We start from the raw sequence: 17,641 nt of genomic DNA on the forward strand, positions 1-17,641 counted from the left end.
GAGACAACGCTGAAAAGCAGCAAGACGTGACCTGTCCAAGCGGAGACCTGGTCACAAGCGTCAGTGAATGCCCTGCCCCATGCAGGTGCTTGCAGTCGGGGCAGCGGCTGAGAGAAGCCGTGCCCTTTCACTGCCTTCTGCAGACCGCCAGACCTGCTGGAGGGCAGTCGCTGGGCACCGGTACAGGGGCAGTGGCCAGGCACCAGCCTGCTCAGACCTAAAGCTGCTCAAGGCGGCCCAGGCAGATTTATCATTATTAAGCTGTCCAGGGCAACACCTGCATGATTAGCCCCAGATTTCATTTGTATCCTATTGCGGGCACTAAAGTCTCACTCCGAAGCTGCTGCGACAGCAAACTGGCTATAAAAACTACTGTTAGTTTTCTCAGGAGAGAGAAACAATCTCCATTACGAGGAACCTTTGCTGCTGCCTGGTGCTGGGAGGGGGCTCGAGAAGCCTGCGGTTGCTGTCACCGAGGAAGAGCAAGCCCGCAGTTTCCTTGACAAGGAACCTGCTGTGCCGGGAAAGGACATGTGCCTGGAGCCAGGCTGGACATGGTGCCGTTGAGAGGCAGTGGGACAGAAAGGGCAGGAAGGAGGATGCCCCGGCAGAGTGCAGACAAGGAGATCAGAGGAGCTGCAGCTGGGACCTGCTGAAGGTTCAAGCCCTTTGCCTCCAAGGATCACAGGACGGAGGCAGGTTGCTTGTGTGAGTTGTCCCGCGCCAGAGCGTTAGGTCAGGCCCTACGGCTGCTTCAGCTTTTTCCTCTCCCTTTAGGCAGTGGGGAAGGGAATAAAGCCATGCATGCCAGCAGTGGGGAGGGCTGCATGCACAAGCTTTCCACCTCAAGGGGCAGGGACAGGATGGGTGGAGACTGGTGTGTTTTCAGCTGCATTGTATGCCTGCTCTGGAGGCAGCACACAGGGAAACAGGCTGCTGTGGGCCAGGCAGGAGTCAGGAGGAGCGCAAGGTGTGTTGGACTATGGCTTTCTATGCAGGCCCCCCACCTCGGACCCAGCCTGGAGGCTCCCCAAGCTCTTCCAGGCCTGACCCTGCACCTCCACCCTTGCAAGGGCCAGCTCTAGCTCTCCGAGCCCTGGGTCTCCCTTTAGGACCTCGGCAGTGCAGAGACTAAGGGGAAACCAACCCCACTAGGCTCTTGCCATTTTTCCCACATTCAGCACCAGGACTTAGCAGGGAGAGAAGCCCAGAGGTTTGCTCATTCCAGCTCTAGTCTCATCCCCTCCCGCATCAAGTCCAGCACTGGGCTCCTTTTGGCAAGTCCCTGGGTAACAGGCAGTTGGATGCTCAGCGCCTGGGTCTCAGGCTCTCTGTAATTGGATCCTTCCCCGCCAGTTTGACTGTGCTAAGTGCCGGATCATTTGCAGAGAGCAATCATGATAAATGAGATGGCCCTTCATGCAGAAACCACAAAAAAAAGCCAGACCTGAGAAGGAAGGAGGGGAGAGCTCAGCTCGCTCACTCCAGACCTCAGAACAAGAAACTGCAGCCCACACAGACAGCTCCTGCTCTCCAGGGCTTGTCGAGAGATGCTCCTGCTTGGGAAGGAAGGGCAAAGCAGAGCATGAAGCTGGCTCACATAACCCCCTCAAGCCCAGGGACCTTTCCCCCATGCAGAGACTCTCCCTGTAAGCACTTGGGCCCAGTGAAGTCTCAGCGCCGCTGGTGGTGGCTATGTGAAAAGAGCTTCCTCCTGGAGCTCAGACACTCGCTAGATGGCCACAAGTGCTTGGGAGGCCAGAGCCAGGCCTTGGGGCAAGTGCCTCTATGCCAGAACAGCCATGAGGAGCTTGCTGTAATGGATGTTGAGGGAGACAGCCTAGCCTTTCTGGAGTATCTCTATGCCAGAGGCTCATAGCAATACTAGAGGGTCTAGGACACTTGGTTTGTTCTCGTGCAATTTGGCTTGGGGAAATCTTCACCCCAAGGCAGCTTTGGTGGCTACCTCAGGGGGTCAACTCTGGGCTCCGCCAGGGACCACCTTGTAGCCTGAGCAGCACCTCCCTCTGTTTCCCCAGGGGAGTTTGAAATAATTTTCTCCAGGGAAGAATCCCCTGTCCTTTCCCAGGGGAAGGGAAGAGGTGGGCACAGCCTGCAGCAGACAGTCCTGTCAGCTTAGCCCAGACATGCGGGAGGAGCCCAGCCGGCTGGAGGAGACAGCTAGAAACTACCGAGGCGGGCCAGCGTCAGTGCATCAGTAACGATCAGTAACGCTGTCACCACCCGTTTCAGAGCTGTCACTTCTCAGGTGAGAGGGGCTGGGCTTCTGCCCCATCAGCCCCACCTCTCCCTCCAGCACCAGCCGCACCTACCCACGGCTCTCCCCAAGCTCGCAGGCACCTCGCTTCCCAGCCCCATGCACAAAGGCCCCAGAGATTAGCAGCATGAAACAACACCAGCCCACAACAAGGATCCTGCTAGGCGGTGTCCCCAGGCTTCCCAATGGACAGCAGCACAAGCATCGGAGCCCGATGGAAGTATTCCTACCATGCCCATCAGTGGGCAATATCAAAATCTACACTCCCACAAAGAACAAGGAGCTACTCCAACCTGTTGGGTCTCTCGGGGGCCTTTCCACCTCTCCTCTATCCTGTGAGACCTGCTGGCAAAATGACCAACAGAAAGCCAGGAGGTATTGCTCACAGCACCAAGTCCATGCACTCACTCTTTACCAGATCACTGTTTCTTCTGACTTGCCAACTGGGGTGGCTGGAAGACCCACTTACGTCTTAGTCCTTGAACACCACTGGGAACCGGAATCACCAGCACAGTTTGGTTTCAGCCACTTCCATTTTTAAACCACTTGAATGAGAGCTTCCAGCTGTGACACTCCCCCTGAGCTTTCCCATTTGCCCCAGCTAGGGGAGCGTAAGCTTCCCCAGAAGGGCCCTGTCCTTTCCTCCTGCTCCGCTTGCCGTCATCTCCAAGATAGTCCCATCCCACCTGCTAAGTTCCATGAAAGCACCTCAAATCCTACCACATAGCCTCCCAGCTGTTCCAGGCTGACAACTGAGGGAGACACCTCTCTACCGTGATGGACTGTGTAGCAATTCAAATGATGGCCGAAACAGGGACTAAGTGCGGAGCATCCAATAGATCTCATTTGTAACATTTCAGGTAGGAACCCAAAGCATTAATCCATGTTGTCACCAAGCCCCTGAGGAAAACGATTCCATTGACCTGATCTTCTTCAGCTCCTTCACTTAATTTATAGCAAACTAATTGCTACGGAGATGTTCAGGAAGACAGGAGCAGGTTGCAACATTAAGCGATTGTTCTAATCTCTTCTTTTAAAGGCTACCTAAGAGAATGATGGGTTTTGCACTGCAGTTATTTGGCCTTTTAATTATCTCAGCTTCAGTCTTCTAACCAATTCTCTCCAAGCACTGGAGAAAGGACACTGTCAAGATGCCCGATTCAACAGCAGCCAGAGAAAGAGGCCTTCTATAAACCCCCAGAGCAGCTGAGCAGAGGCAATACGGCTAAGAGCTTCCCTTTTACCACTGTAGCCCTGAAGCAGAGGAAAATTTACAGCCAGACTGAAGGGATTTCAGTGCAGATCTGCTCAGCAGTACAAAGCTCAGCCTCTACCTAGTGGAGTTGAAAGCAGGTCAATGCCATCTGCAGCATGCAGAGGAATGGCTCAATACCTGTGGTTTAGGTGGCAGAAGCCGGCCATCTAAGCCAGCCAAGATGGAGACAAGACCCACACATGGCATCTTTGAAGCAGTAACAGAGGGCGGCAGCAGACACCGGCTGAGACAACGACCCAAGGCAAGGCAGCTCTCAAGGAGCTGCTGGTTGCAAATGCACCTCACTATCAAAGTGCCTAGAAGCAGAGGAAAGTGCAGAGGGTCCGCGGCACGAGTAGTGAGCTGCTGGTGGGCCAGAGATAGGTTTCTGAATGAAGAGAAGTGCCCAAATCATGAGTCCTGGCCTAAATCACTTGTGAGGACATCATGTTAGGTAGCCCATGCCTTGCCTCTCAGCTGTGTTCCCAAGATGCTGTCTGCAGGTCTCCTCCTAGTGGCCAGCAGCTCTTTGACAGTGGCGAGACCATTCCACATCCCCAGCTCTTACCTGTGTGTGATCAGTGGCTTGCACCTGGTCCTCCACCACCCCACTCTGGCAGGACTCCCATCTCAGGATGTTTAGGACATGCTGAGATGCCCTAAGGCCCTCCCCAGCTTAAAAAGCTTGCTTAGGGTATTGGGCTTTGGCTTAAGCCAAGACCGACCCTGAGCAGCTTATTAGCTGTGGGGCAGTGGCAGTGCTTGGGCAGCTCCAAAATCCAAACAGCAGAAATGGAGGCATTTAGGAGACTTGGGAGCCTCCAGGGTTATTTGGCAACAGCTGATGAGGAGTTCAGAAAAAGGTCAGCAGTACCTAAATGGCAGATTGAGGTTACCAAGCCTAAAATCCTGCCCCTTGGTTTGCACATCCACACATGCTTTGGCCTGTACGGAGAATGCTCTGGTGGCACACAGCCGTCAGCACCATACTCCGCCCACTCCGTGCTTTTCGTACAGGCTTGCTACGACCTAATGACTGCCCCCCCATCAAACAGGCCACATGGGAATCAGCTAAAGGACTTCACATCTTGCTACTACCTATCTGCTAAATCTGTGCCTATGAGACTCCAACGGTTGTAGGAGTCAAGGGACAAATTACATAGCAGGAAACTAAACAGCCATGCTTCTGGAGGAGCAGCAACCAGGGGACAAGAAGCCCCCGTGAAGCTCCAGTCAGGTTTGGCTGTGGAGGGCTGGCAGCAGCAAGGGATCTGTACGGTTTGTCACAGAAGCTCTCTCCGAGGAGGAGAGGGAAAAACCTGAGAGAGAACAGAAAGGAGCCCCTGTGGCTGGGGGCAAGGAGGATGTCAGGCCATCAGGGAGCAGGATGGAAACCAGGAGAGATTTAATTTAAAAAAGAATCGCAAAATAATGACAAGTCTCTTGCTGTAGGGATTTCAGTGTTCCCTCCAGTAAGCAAGGGAGAGAACACAAGCCTCGGCAACCCTGTGGCCAGTTCCCTTCCACAGTCCACAGTCAACAGCACCGTGGGTCCAAGGTGGAGAGTACAGCTGCTGCCCAGTGGAACTGGGTAAATGCTGTCCAAGGTGCCCGTGAAGGAATGGTCCCTTTAATGTGTAGTGCCCAGGGCTCTTCTGATCCCCAAGAAGTGATGTCCTGAGCTGGACCTGCTACTGGTGAAAGCCCAGGTGTGAGCCCTCTCCTCTCACAGTTAGGCTGCCTTCCCTGGTGTGTCTTGTCCACTCCAGTGCATGAGGGCTGAAACACAAATGCTTTCTCCCAGGATTCAACCCAAATGGACAAGTCCAAAGTATTCAACTCCTCCAAAAGACGAGCTCCTGGGATGGTGACATTCAGATCATGGCTTCCATGTGGAGAACCTTCAGGGCCTCTGAAATCTGGGAGCTGGTGTCAATCTGTCCATACATCCCAACCAGGAAGGCCCTGTGCAGTAACACTGCCGCATGCTCTGTGAAGGGGAAATGGGTAAGTAAAAGGAACAGGTCTAAAGGCTCAGATTTACCAGTGACAGCCACACAGAGGAAGGGCTCCCCACCTCTCAGTGCAGCAGAATTCAGACTCCTTTCCAATGGGAAGGAGAGGGGCTTCCCACCATAGTAAGGTCACTGCCAGCCCTCTCTCTACGCATATGTAACACTCCAGACACTCAACAGATAGTTACAAAGCACCACAGCTCAGAGGGAGACCCTGTATCAGCACAGGAGTCTATGCTGGGCACCCAGGCTCCTGCAGTACCCCCTGCGTGGGGCTGAGAGCAAAGCTGATCTGGGCACTGGACAGCCAGTAACCAGGGTTACTGGTTCTGGACAAGAGAACTGCTCTTTCTTGGGGCCAGACACACAGTGTAAGGCCAGGGACCTGTCCTACCTTGGCAAAGAAGGGTGTATTCCGGCAGGTTTCTCAGTGCTGTCTGTACCACTTCAAAGTCTCGGCTGCCAAGGCAGTACATGAATGTGGGGAGGAAGTCTGCAGCAACTCTGGGAATGAAACACAGTACCATCAGCACAATCCACACCTGTGCTATCACCATCACATGTGCAAGGGCGTTTGACCGAGAGAGAAGCAAGTGACTCAAAAAAAGCACTGCGCTGCTGGGTCCCCGTGAATCTCACCTGGGGTTGTTCTGAATGGAACGCAGCGCAAGGCTGAAGGCCAGGTTCCGGCAAGACTCCTCTGAAGAGCTCATCAGCTTCTGTAGGTTAGTCTGAGAGACGGAGACAGATGGACCAACCTCCTGGTCAGTGAGATCACGTGGCGAGACACTGAACACAACCCCCTTGGGCTTCACGTGACCCTGCCCCTCATGGATCAGGGCCACGAAGATCAAACGCAGGTGTCTCTCTGTATGGACTGGCCAGCTCTCAATGCTTTAAGCACCTTGGATTGCCCGCCCCAATCCTCTTCCTCATCCCTGGGTTGTTTGATCTTCCCACACAAGTACCTATTGCAGAGCTGCTCATTTATCTCCAAGGACCTTATCATACAGAGTATCTGTTTAGCCCTGTGGCAAGCTTGACCCGAGAGGCGTTGATCTACAAGAAGTCAGACAGTAAATCACAGGGACTGTGTGACAGAGAAGGGGCAGGAGATAGGGCACACACATGCGGCAGTGCAAGGTCTAAACTCAAAACCGGGCTATTCAGAAACACCTCAACAACGACTCAAGAAGCAGAGAACCAGCTTAGACTCAAGTTAAACTGTGCATGATGGACTGTGCTGTAAGGAATGTCCCATGAAACAGAAGAGACAGTAAGCTTCCAAGCCACTCATACTCACAGCAAAGAAGGCCAGGATCTCTGGTCTCCGTCTGGACATCTCATCGATGTCAGTCAGCACCTCCAGGATGTCTGAGGGAAAGACACAGGGGGGTGGCTTTACTTCAGTAACCCAAAGAAATGAGATGATGCTTCAAAGAAGATCAAACCAGGGTTCCCCATACAACAGACCCAGAACTGCCTCAACAGAGGCTGCTTTCACTACTAGCGCCAATCACAGCAAACATTTCACCTCTGCAGCAACTTTTACTGTAGAAGTTTCCCCACATGGGGCTTGCTCATAACACTACACTGCAATGCTGCTTTTCAGGAATACTGGATGCAAGTGAAAGCAGAAGCGGAGGGCAGTTCCTTGGGATACCACACTAACACCTTAATCTTTTGTGAAAGCCACCAGGGGATGTCTGCCTTGAGTGGAGCTGGACATCGTTTCAATGTTCAGACAGCTCTTCAGTCAGCACAACACCCAGGCATTGGTCCAATACCAACTCCAAACAAAGTGTGGCCCACAATCAGTCAATCAATCAGAGCACCTGAACTGTTCTGGGAGGCTTCCAAACACAGCATGGACCAGATTCAACCCTATTCAGCCCATAAACTGGAACAAAAGAAAAAAAAAAAAAATCACAGCTCACTGTTGTAAGGCTTCAGGGCACTTGCAGTTTCTGATACAAACACCTCAAAGAGACCTATGCTGTGATTTTGATTTGGACGAGCCTGTCTGACTGCTACAGGCTTCCAGGTTCTCTCTCCCAATTAAATACCCATATCTATTTGTCTGTATTTTTGTCTATTTCTGGGTCTGTGATCATGAGCAACGTCACACTGAGCTGCTGAAAAGCTGCCACAGCAGAGGGTAGATTTATGAGGCCGGTGAGGTACTTTAGGAATGGTGCTACCAAAGGCTGCACTTGCTTACCCTCAACAGTCTGGCCCCTGGAAAGCCTCTTCATGTATGGGGCCATTTCCACTGGGGTGAGGGGGGTGAAGAGAGACATGCTGACCAGTGGGAGGGAGCCCGCTGCTGCTTCATCTGGGACAGAGTAAAACAGGTCAGTTCCCAGGCATTCTCTTTACATTGAATACAAAGACAAGTCCAGCACTCTCAGCCAATGCAGCCCATTGACCACTGTCCCCCAGTGTCCTTACATAGCTTCCACAAGAAGTGACTCTCATGTATCTTTAACACCCATTTTCCTAAGCTTATGAGGAACCAAGGTGACAACTAAGAATGAGGCAGGAGAAGATGTGTCTTTACAAGATCCAAGCTGGTTCATTAGAAGAAATGTGGTGGGCAGTAGAATCCGTAACATCAGCTTCTTGTTCCACTGCACTGTGAGGCTCTGGCTCCAATAGCTCAGAGACTGCAAAATTAGCACCTAACGCTGCCCAGGCACTGGTTTCAATCCTGCTGACACAGGAGGGCTTGTTCTCATCGTGCACTACTCAAAAGCTGTCCTTCACTGTCCTAGGAAGGCTGGGACTGCAGAGCTCAGGATGGAGTCCACACAGAAGCATCAGTACCCCAAAAAACACACCACTGTGGAGTACACAGAACCAGCCCAACCCAGCAAGAGACAGAAGTAAACCGCCCTCCTTGCTCCACCCACGTGGACTCACCATCCTTTTCCTCTTCAGAGCCTCTGTCCGAGATGCCACTCTTACTGGGCAGGCTCAGCCCAGCCAGGAGAGACTTCAGCATTGCTAGATCACTGTTATCTGATGAGAGGTCACTACAAGGAGAAAGGAGGCATTTTTTGCATAAAACAGCAACAGCTTAGCACACATGAGTAAGGAAAAGGAACACTTGAGGGACATGTGTCTGAAAGCAAATGAATATGGAAAGGAGTAAAGCCTGGCTTCAGTGACTGCAGGAGAAGAGAGCCACAAGGAAGAACCAAAAGGGAGACACACAAATGGAAACAGCAGGCTAGAATGCAAGCAGAACTGGTGAGGCAGCTCCAGGATCCTTCTCTCTTGCAACCAGGACTAAACGACAGTCAGCACAAGGCCCATATGCTGGACCCTCTGCTGCTGCCTCTGGGACCAAGTATGAGCCAGTGCAGTTGGGCTGAGAGTAAAGAAATGGCAGGGGAAATGGAGTGAGGTTAGGACTTACTGGAGTGGGTCAGCATGTTTCTGCAGGAAGGACACAGCAGCCTGGGGGTTGCATGTGATGTACTTGTGAATAAACTGGACGAACTTGGTGATGAAGGCGGCCAGGTGACGGGAGGACTTCCTGTAGTTCTGAAAGAGAGGGAGAAGCTGCTTCACAAGACCTAGTGTGGGGGCTCATCCCCCATTCACACAGCACCGTGCAATTGGGTGCATGCACAAAAATATTCTACACAGGACCCCCCCAGTCAGGTACCAACTCCCCTCTGGCAGCTGGCTGCCCATGCAGTGATGGCTCGTACCAGCAACAGGCGAATGAAGGAGAGCAGACAGTCCCACAGAGCCACCTGGTGTTCGTTCTGGAACACCTGTGGCTGCAGAAGCTCCAGGATGCCCAGGACATGGATGAAAAAAGTCAGGTGGTTCTGCTGTCTGAACTCCTGGAAGTTGAGGTGAACACGCCCGTGGAGCAGAGCTGCAATCATTGGCAAGTGCCTGAAACCAAGGAGCAGAACATTCATCTCCAATGCCTTCCTACAGCCACCAAAGACAGGCTGAGACGCGTGCAGTGAGCATATCTGGCAATCAGACAATCATCTGCCAGGCACTGCAGGTTAATGCTTCTAGCCCACAGACCAGGTCCTAACCATCTTCCAGGCTACCACTGGAGGCATTGGCCGTGCTGGGTAACAAGGGAATGGGCCAAAATGAGGTATAAACAGCCCAGTGCATGCTACTTCTACTAAGTTGGCTTAAGAGACAGCTTCAGTATTGAAATCCATGGAAATTGTCTACTGGCTAACACCATTTGCCTAATTTAAACAGCTGCCCCAGTAACCTGTAGTGTTTTAAGTGACTTATACTGCAGCAGAACCAGCTGTGAGGTGGCCCAACTCGCTCCAAGGAGGAAGTTTCTCATCATTTTCACTGTGCTGGTGCACAGATCCATGTCCATTAAACAAGCAAGGACGGGAGGACCAGTCCTCTGACCCTCATTTTCAAGACTTCTTCAGCTGACACTAAATAAAAGGACATGCCCCTTAGGAGGACAGCCAGCCAGAAGTGTTGCTAGTTGCATCATTGCTTTCACACATGGAAGCATGACCAGGTTTGCAAGGGAAATATCTTCGGGAGTAGGGGGCTAATGTGGAAGGAAATGTCCAGCTGAATAGCTCTGGACAAAGAGAAGGGGCAGTACCTAAGCAGAAGGATGGGGTGAGCCACAGCCAGCTTCCTGCATGCCATGTTGGCATCCCACACACGGCTTTCAGATGACTTGGAATCACTGGTGTCTGCCAGAAGGGTGATGAATCTGTGAACCAGGGCATCAAGCTGAAAGAATTGCAACAAGAGGGAAGTTAAGCTAATAAAAGATTTGGCTCCCCAGCTTTATCAGTGAGGTTTTCAAGTCCTCCACATGATTTGGTTAGGAAGAAGGATAAGTTGATTGTTTGGGTACAACTTGGGATAAGTCAGTAGCCTTCCAACTGCCTCAGGATCCAAGACCCAATGTCCCCAACAGAAAAGTGGGACCTGAAGGCTACTTGTTTCTGCTCCACGCAACTCTGAGGGGCCTAGCAGTGTGGGAGGATGCAGGAGCTTGAGTTAAGCCTTCATCACACAGAACCTTGCAGAGTTCATAGTGCCACGGATCCAGCAAGGACACTTGGAAGTAACGGGTTAGGGAGGAGACTGGAGTCATCTCAGTCAACACTTGCTCACTCTCCTGGGGCAAATGCCCATTCTGGTCACAGCAATCTGAGAGGTGAGAAACTGGGACTGCTGCTTGCTCTCCCATCTACCTTGCAGGTGCTGCCGTCTGTGGCACCCTCACTGGTCAGCAGCATCTCAGGCATGGGTATGAGGAGCTCTGGGAGCTGCAGGTAGATCTGCAGGAGAAGGTCTTGGCAGCATTTCCCCACTGAGCTGAAAAGAGAATGTAGACAACCCAGCACTGTTACATTTCTGGGGGGGAAGGTGTCCCAGGCTGGCCAGTGAACAGCAAATGGCTTCACCCCCAATTTGAAGAACTCTCCACTCTTAGACAGCCCCTTTTGAGTTGCCTGTGGCCTAAGAGCAGTTTCTATGGGGCTTCCCAGTGGGGCCGCCTGATTCTTCAGCAAGCAGCTCTGCCATTTCCAAACTGCCTTAGAGCATGTGGCAAGCCAGCCCTAGTCATCCTCCCACAGTGGAGCTCTCATGCACAATGCCAGCACTATAAATACAAAGAGGTAATCCCTCATCTCAGACAGGGCTGCAGGCAGGAATGCGCCTGTAGGACATGGCCCACACACATTCAGTGCACCTGCTCTCTATGTGGCAGTCATCCCCTGCCCTGCAAGGGACACTGATTACAGAGCCTCAGCCAGTCTGCTCCCACTCTGCTGGTCCATGATTGACATTGGCTTGTTTTACAGACATGAGCGTGTCAGCCCTGCGGAGCCAGGGACACTCTGAGCAGGCAGGCGACGCTCCAATCTGCCTCCGGCACGGCAAAAACGGTCAGCTGTTTCAGCTGCACAATGGATTCCCAGAAACAATTTAAGCAGCAGGGGAGATGAATATATTTCCAGGTCCCCAAGGTGGGAGTGGGCAGGGCCTGCTGGGCTGGCAGCTAGGAACAACATGCCCTGACTTCTGAAATGGAATGACCTGGATCCTGTGTCACTGGAGAGAGAACCAAGTCCCTGCCCTGATCATCACAGTCCCCTGTGAGTTTTTCCAAGGCATCTTACTGATGAGTTTTCAGATGCTCTCTGGAACATGGTAATTGTCACGAAGCTGCCTGGGCAAGTCTTATTCTGGCCACCTCACTGCCAAAACAGTGCCTGAATAACCATGATTAGTGCCTGCACAGCTCCCACCCATTTCCACAGCCTCACCTGTTCCCCCACTGCTGGATGCAGCTGGTCAGATACTCCGTTACTTTTTTAATGCTCTCCACATCTCCATGGCAACAGCTGAGCAACAGGGGCAGCCGTGACTGGATGAGTGTGCAAGAGGCCTCCTCTGTGCTCTGGCTCCGGGTTTCTGCCTCAGCCAGGACCAGCTCCACCATGCTGATCAACTCCGGTGCCTTCAGCTGGAGCACAAACTCTTCCCGACGTTTCTGCAACAGCAGGGATGCCTGTGAGGGGAGGGCGGAGGCAAGGCCTAGCCCAGCACTGCCTCGCTGTCATTTGCTCCCCTCAAATAAATCAGAATGGCAAACTCCCTCTGGGCTCACTCTCAAAACTGCCCAGCAGCCACGGCTGGGAAACTAAGCACCACCCCCCTCCAAACAGCAAGGGTTTTTTTAAATCTACTTCTGCCAACTTCCCACAATGCAACTGCTTCCATCTTACTGCACTTGCCTAGCTAAGAACTTTGCTAATGCAGCTCAACCTTCATTGCAAACAGCTTTCCACTGCAGAAGGGGGTTGCATTACCTGTCTATAGAGAGCATAATGATTGCGCTCCAGTCTTGAGTGCCTCTAGTGAAGCTAGTTCTGCAGTGAGTGAGCAACCCAGCTGCAAGTTCAGCACAGCACCAGGGAACTCCCCAGGGGAAACACACAGCCAGGCTGGTTTTGCTGCAGTGAAAGCTTGACAGCTGGGTGTGAATTTTCATTGACAATTATCAAAACTACAAACCCAACACTAGTGTGCACCTGAGCAGGGAGCTCAATATGATGCTCCTGCCCCTGGCCACGAAGAGTCAGGCAGCATGAAAAGGATGCTCCATCAATCCTGCAGATGATTTAACCCCTACCTGGGGAGTTCTCTGGTCCCTGCCCTGCCAGATCCGTGGGATATGAATGCAGGCCCACAAGAAATCCAAGGACGCAGTTGGGTCAAACCTGCCAGGATGCAAGAGAATAAGAAGGGATTCAAAGGCAAGTGTGGGAATGGAGCCTAGGCGAGCCCTTCAGCAATAGTCACCCATGGGGCAGGCATGTTTACAGATCCCTAGCACCTTGGATAAATATATCCATGGGATTCAGAGCCAATTCAGAACGGAGATTTGATCCTGCTCCCAGAGACTATCGGAGGATTTACTATAAGGACAGCACAAGGGTGGGACAGCTTGAGAAAGCAATCAGCCAGGGATGCAGGAGTCTTGTGGAAGCCAAATACAACCAGGAGCTGGTCACCAATTCAAGTGATGCTTAACACACAGGATTCAGAAAGGCAGGAGAGAGAGTAACATTGTATGGATAACACAATAGATGCTTCCTGCGTTCACAGGCTACAACACGAGTCTGATCCCCCTGTGCAACTTCCATTAGATAATGTCCATATCAAGCAAACTAAACAGAAACTGGAACTAGGCACCTTCCCACCAAGCAACAGAGCTGATTGGAGGGGGAAGAACAGCAAGGGAAGCCACATCCTTCACTGTCTGATTTCTTGTCCTTCTTGGCACATGCTTGATTAGCCTACACAAAACTCCTCAACCAGACCAATGGGGAAGACTCACCTCTGTTCCCGGTTTTTGCAAAGCAGAAGCCTGATGCACTGGTGCAGTGTGGTCCAGCTCGACTGGTGAGTGAGGAGAGCCAACAGGTATGGACGAAAAGACGGTATCTGGGATCCAAACTGATCCTTGGCCTGAAAGAACCAAGGAAAGAAAAAATGTGAATCCATGTGGGTCACTGAACTGGAGAGGACAGGACATCAGGATACTATGGGAAGATGGAGACACAGGTAGAACAGCAGAAATGGGGACCTGAGTTTAGAACAGTTGTATTGCCTTGCAATCAGGGCATGGGACTGGGAGCCAACACGCTGACTTCCAACCTTGTCCTTGGCCCAGCATGTACTTGGATAGCTATGTACCTTCTACGTCACCATCTAATGGGAAAACCTAGTTGATAGGGCTGTTGGGGGACTATGCCCTTAAAGTGCTTTGAGCTTCAGAAATGCAAATGTTCAGCTATAGCAGTGAGAGACAGTGCAAAAAAGATCCGCACAGGGTCCTCAGAGACTGTTCGTTCTCTTCTGAAATTGGCGTAATGGCATAGAGTAGGGTCCAAGACCCTTTCCCACCCTGCTGACCAGCAGAACAGTGTAAAGAAGTCAGTCTTTAAGGGTGAGGCCCAAAAAAAGTGACTTAGTTTAGATGTATCCTTAGCTGTGCAACCCTCACCTTGTTCCAGGAGAAAAGCAGCCTTTGCTGGAGGTCTGGGCAGCTGCTGATGACTTCTGGATCCAGCATCTCCAGCCAGTCGATGAAAAGGCCTGAGGATGGCCCTAGCCAAGCAACCTCACCACTGAAGAGAGAAGAGATGTCAGTGAAGTTGCCACAAAACCAGACAAAGCAAAGGATATCCACTAGCCTTGGGACTAACCTGCAGCTTTCCATCTCCTTCTTTACAGGCGTCTCCTCTTTCTCCTGGAGCAGCAGAGAGCTCACTACAGCAATTGGTCTCATGGCAGGAAACCGGGCTGTGGTCTCAACAGCAGCAAAGAGGGTGGTCAAAAGTTCCTCCACATAAGGAGAGCGTGTCTCAATCAGACCTTGGAGGACTAGCAGAGAGACAAAGTTTCAGAAACTGTGAAAAGCAGTGCAGAGCCTGATGACTAAACTTCATGAGGACCCTTCATACACCACTGCCTTAGAGTGCTGGGGAAAAAGGCAGACCCCTGCACTCAAACTACCAGCAGCAAGCCTAGTTCTTATAGGACAGCCATGCCCCAAGCAGCTTTAACGTAACAGTACAATAAAAAGAGCTATAACAATACAGGGGCAAATTTAATTTGATCAGGAGAACAAAGGCTGCCTCTATAGTTCTGCAAGGACATGTTCACTCCCTCCTGTGTCTCCTTCCTCTGTGGCTTGAAGAGGGAGGACAGGACATATGTACCTTTGCTGACAAGCTCTGGCTCCACGTTGCACTTCTCTCCTGATTTCACGGTTGTGATGACAGTGCGCAGCGTGGAGCTAACCAAGTCGGGATCCCGACGGAATGCCAGTGCTTCAGCCAGGTGTAGGAAGCCACTGCGGACTGTAGGGAGATCACAGGATTGGCACCACTAGAACTACACCAGGGTCCTCAGCTGTGGCAACCAGCCGTGGCCTCTCATGTGAACTGCACCATCAGCCCCTACTCTTTTAAGAGCTCCACATGTGAAACCAGCATGTATTGGCTCCATTTCCCTCCCATAAGTAACCCCCAGCTGCTGGTGGTGCCGCCAGGATCAGGCACACACAGCTAAGAGAAAAACCAGGGTTACAACCCTAGAAAATACAAGTAAACACAAGGGCTAATCAAGTCCAGTCCTCAAGCCTGAGCTCTGGGCTGCATTCTCCAGAACTCCCTTCCCCTAAGGGTAAACTGTAATATTGACGATGGTGTGAATTTGTTGTGCTTTGCAGTCACCTGAATGCCTTGCATGACAATTACCATCAGCACATTATCATGTCTGAGCAGCAGTGCTGAGATCTCCAACCCCTCTGGCCTGCTCTACAAAAACATCCATGGATAAGCCTTCCTTTAAAATCCTCCCCACACTGAATCATTTGGACTGAATAATGCCGCCATCGTAACAGGTGGACATGAGCTCAAGTAAAGCCTCTCCCGGGCTAGCACAAGCAATTTTGGGGGGGGCTCACAACATGCAGAGGCATGACCAACCCCTACATCCTACCCAGGGAGAGGGCAGACAGCACTACACTCTAGATGTGGTTTTGGGTTGCACCCTTCTCTGCTCTGCCCCACCATCTATGCAACGCTTCGCACCGTCATTGATCCTGTGCCGTGCTGAGTACTGCACAGCAAATGACTTGAGCTGGGCATTCAGAGGCCCATCTTCCACAGCAGGGTTCTCCAGCCACTGCAGCATCTGCATAAGAACTTTAAAGAAGAGCGAAGAGAAGGCCGTGTCCTGGGGCATGCAGCGCTGGGGAGAGAACACCAAGAATGATAGGAGAAGTGCATGAACACAGGGTTAGGGGAGGCAAAGCCAGGTGGCCAGACCAGGTGCTGCCAGCCTCCCACCTGGAACCAGCCATGCAGTGACCTGTAGCAGCCAAGTAAACATGTGGAAGGACTCACTGCAAAACATCCTGATACAGCTAGTCATCTGAGACTCCTTGCTTTCCTCTACCAATGCAGCATGAGATAACTTCAGCCTGTTCTGAGGGTCAGTGCTATACTGCAGTTACTGTTCCCTGAGACTCCATGCGGCCAGTACCTCCCCCTTCTTAGTTTTCAAAGGGCTCCCCTCCCACCACCAAACCACTGCATGCTAGAAAGAAGCCTGGGTCCACACCCCACCTGGTACTGGTAGAGTTGCCGCATCAGTGGGCAGGAGATGAAGTGGTTGTGGTGCATTGCCATGACCAGGGTCCCACTGTGTGGAGAGTTCAGCAACGCTGCCACTGCCTGCAGGAGACGGGCTGCAATCCCTGCTGTCTGCACATTCCCCTGGCGGATGCGGGCCAGCTCCTGCCCCAGGGCCTGCTGCAATGCCAGGGAGATGGGGCGCAGGTTTGAGCTCTGCCACCGGGGATCAGGGTTCAGGGGAAAGAGCTGAGGACAGAGAAGAGCAGTGGTTTGTGAGAGAACAAAAAGGACCACTGGTGGAACATCCCACCATCAAGGAGGGACTGCAACACAGGCTCTTTCCTGACATGTCGCCTGGCAGCAGTCACTAGATGAGATGGGCACCACAGTCCCAGCTTCTGTGTCCAACAGAAGAACACAGTCCAAGTCCTAGGCACATGGCCGCAGTGAGATCATTAAGCCCAATCCTTTTTTTTTTTTTTTTTTTTTTTTAATATAATCACATCCTGAACATTCAGACTCATCCCTGCCACACTGCCAGCATGCTATGGAGGGGCAGCATGCTATGGAGGCTGGAAATTCAAGACAGCCAGGCTAAGAGACTTCTCCAGAGAACTGCTACTCATGGCAGAGTTGATAAGTGAAACCAACACTACCAACTCCATGGTTTAACTGCAAGATCTTGCCATTACCTTAATGCCAAATACCCTACAGCAGGGGTTGTCAACCTAGGGGTATGCATATCCCCAGGGGTACTTGGGAGGACCTTAGAGGGTATGCACGAGCAAGCAGCGACAGAGCGCAGCCACCCACCACCCCGTGCCTCTGCCTGCCAGGAGCAGGGCTGGGGTGGAGTGAGGGCAGCGGTGCCTCTCTGCGGGCTGCACAGGCACTGCCTAGCGGGCCGGACACAGGAGGGAAGAGAAGCTCGCACACGGCGGCTGCCGCCACTTCCCACCATTCTGCGCTGCCGCCACTCTGTCTGGCCATGCATCCCACCCCCCATAAGTGCAGGAGGTCAGAGGAGTTCATGAAGCCAAACAATGCAGTGCCAAAGTTGAGAGCCTACAAAAGACACTCCAGGGAAGCGGCTGCAGAAAATACTGCTTTGTAAATCCAAGATCGAGGCAGTACCTGAAGAAACATGCCTGCCAGGTCATCCTCTGGGCCCAGGACCCGGATCTGTGTCAGGGCCCGAATCCTGCCCTGTCCTTGCGGGGTCTCGGGACTAATTTTTGGCCTCGGTGTCTCCGTGCTGTCTGCAGAGAGATTAAACACAGGCAAGAGTCTTCAACTGGGGCCCAAGGAAGAGATTTTCCCCCAGCACTACAATATTGTTAGTTGGTGTCATGCAAATAACAGCTTTATTTCCATATAGGCCAAACAAGAGAAGCCAAGTAACAAAGGA

General features: G+C 52.1%; 1 protein-coding gene across 3 annotated transcripts in view; it reads right to left on the reverse strand.

Annotated features, from left to right (window-relative positions):
- The window catches only part of INTS1 (integrator complex subunit 1), a 43,567-nt gene that overhangs the window by 7,930 nt on the left and 17,996 nt on the right, over positions 1–17,641 (reverse strand). For 2 of the 3 annotated variants that reach the window (XM_090023146.1, XM_090023145.1), the window contains exons 28-43: positions 17,368–17,492; positions 16,225–16,479; positions 15,688–15,847; positions 14,812–14,952; positions 14,296–14,473; positions 14,094–14,217; positions 13,425–13,555; positions 12,717–12,804; positions 11,848–12,074; positions 10,768–10,891; positions 10,164–10,297; positions 9,268–9,460; positions 8,970–9,097; positions 8,471–8,583; positions 7,770–7,883; positions 6,852–6,922 (exon numbers count right to left, since the gene is read on the reverse strand). In XM_090023146.1, coding sequence (XP_089879272.1) covers positions 6,852–6,922; positions 7,770–7,883; positions 8,471–8,583; positions 8,970–9,097; positions 9,268–9,460; positions 10,164–10,297; positions 10,768–10,891; positions 11,848–12,074; positions 12,717–12,804; positions 13,425–13,555; positions 14,094–14,217; positions 14,296–14,473; positions 14,812–14,952; positions 15,688–15,847; positions 16,225–16,479; positions 17,368–17,492 — 2,306 coding nt within the window. Of the gene's footprint in view, positions 1–4,908; positions 5,524–5,942; positions 6,053–6,187; positions 6,280–6,851; positions 6,923–7,769; positions 7,884–8,470; positions 8,584–8,969; positions 9,098–9,267; positions 9,461–10,163; positions 10,298–10,767; positions 10,892–11,847; positions 12,075–12,716; positions 12,805–13,424; positions 13,556–14,093; positions 14,218–14,295; positions 14,474–14,811; positions 14,953–15,687; positions 15,848–16,224; positions 16,480–17,367; positions 17,493–17,641 lie in introns of those variants that run through there. The other variant, XM_090023148.1, reaches the window with a different exon arrangement.

Source organism: Crocodylus siamensis, chromosome 12 (genome assembly GCF_052110815.1).
Source record: "Crocodylus siamensis isolate JL-2025a chromosome 12, ASM5211081v1, whole genome shotgun sequence".
Lineage (NCBI taxonomy): Eukaryota > Metazoa > Chordata > Crocodylia > Crocodylidae > Crocodylus > Crocodylus siamensis.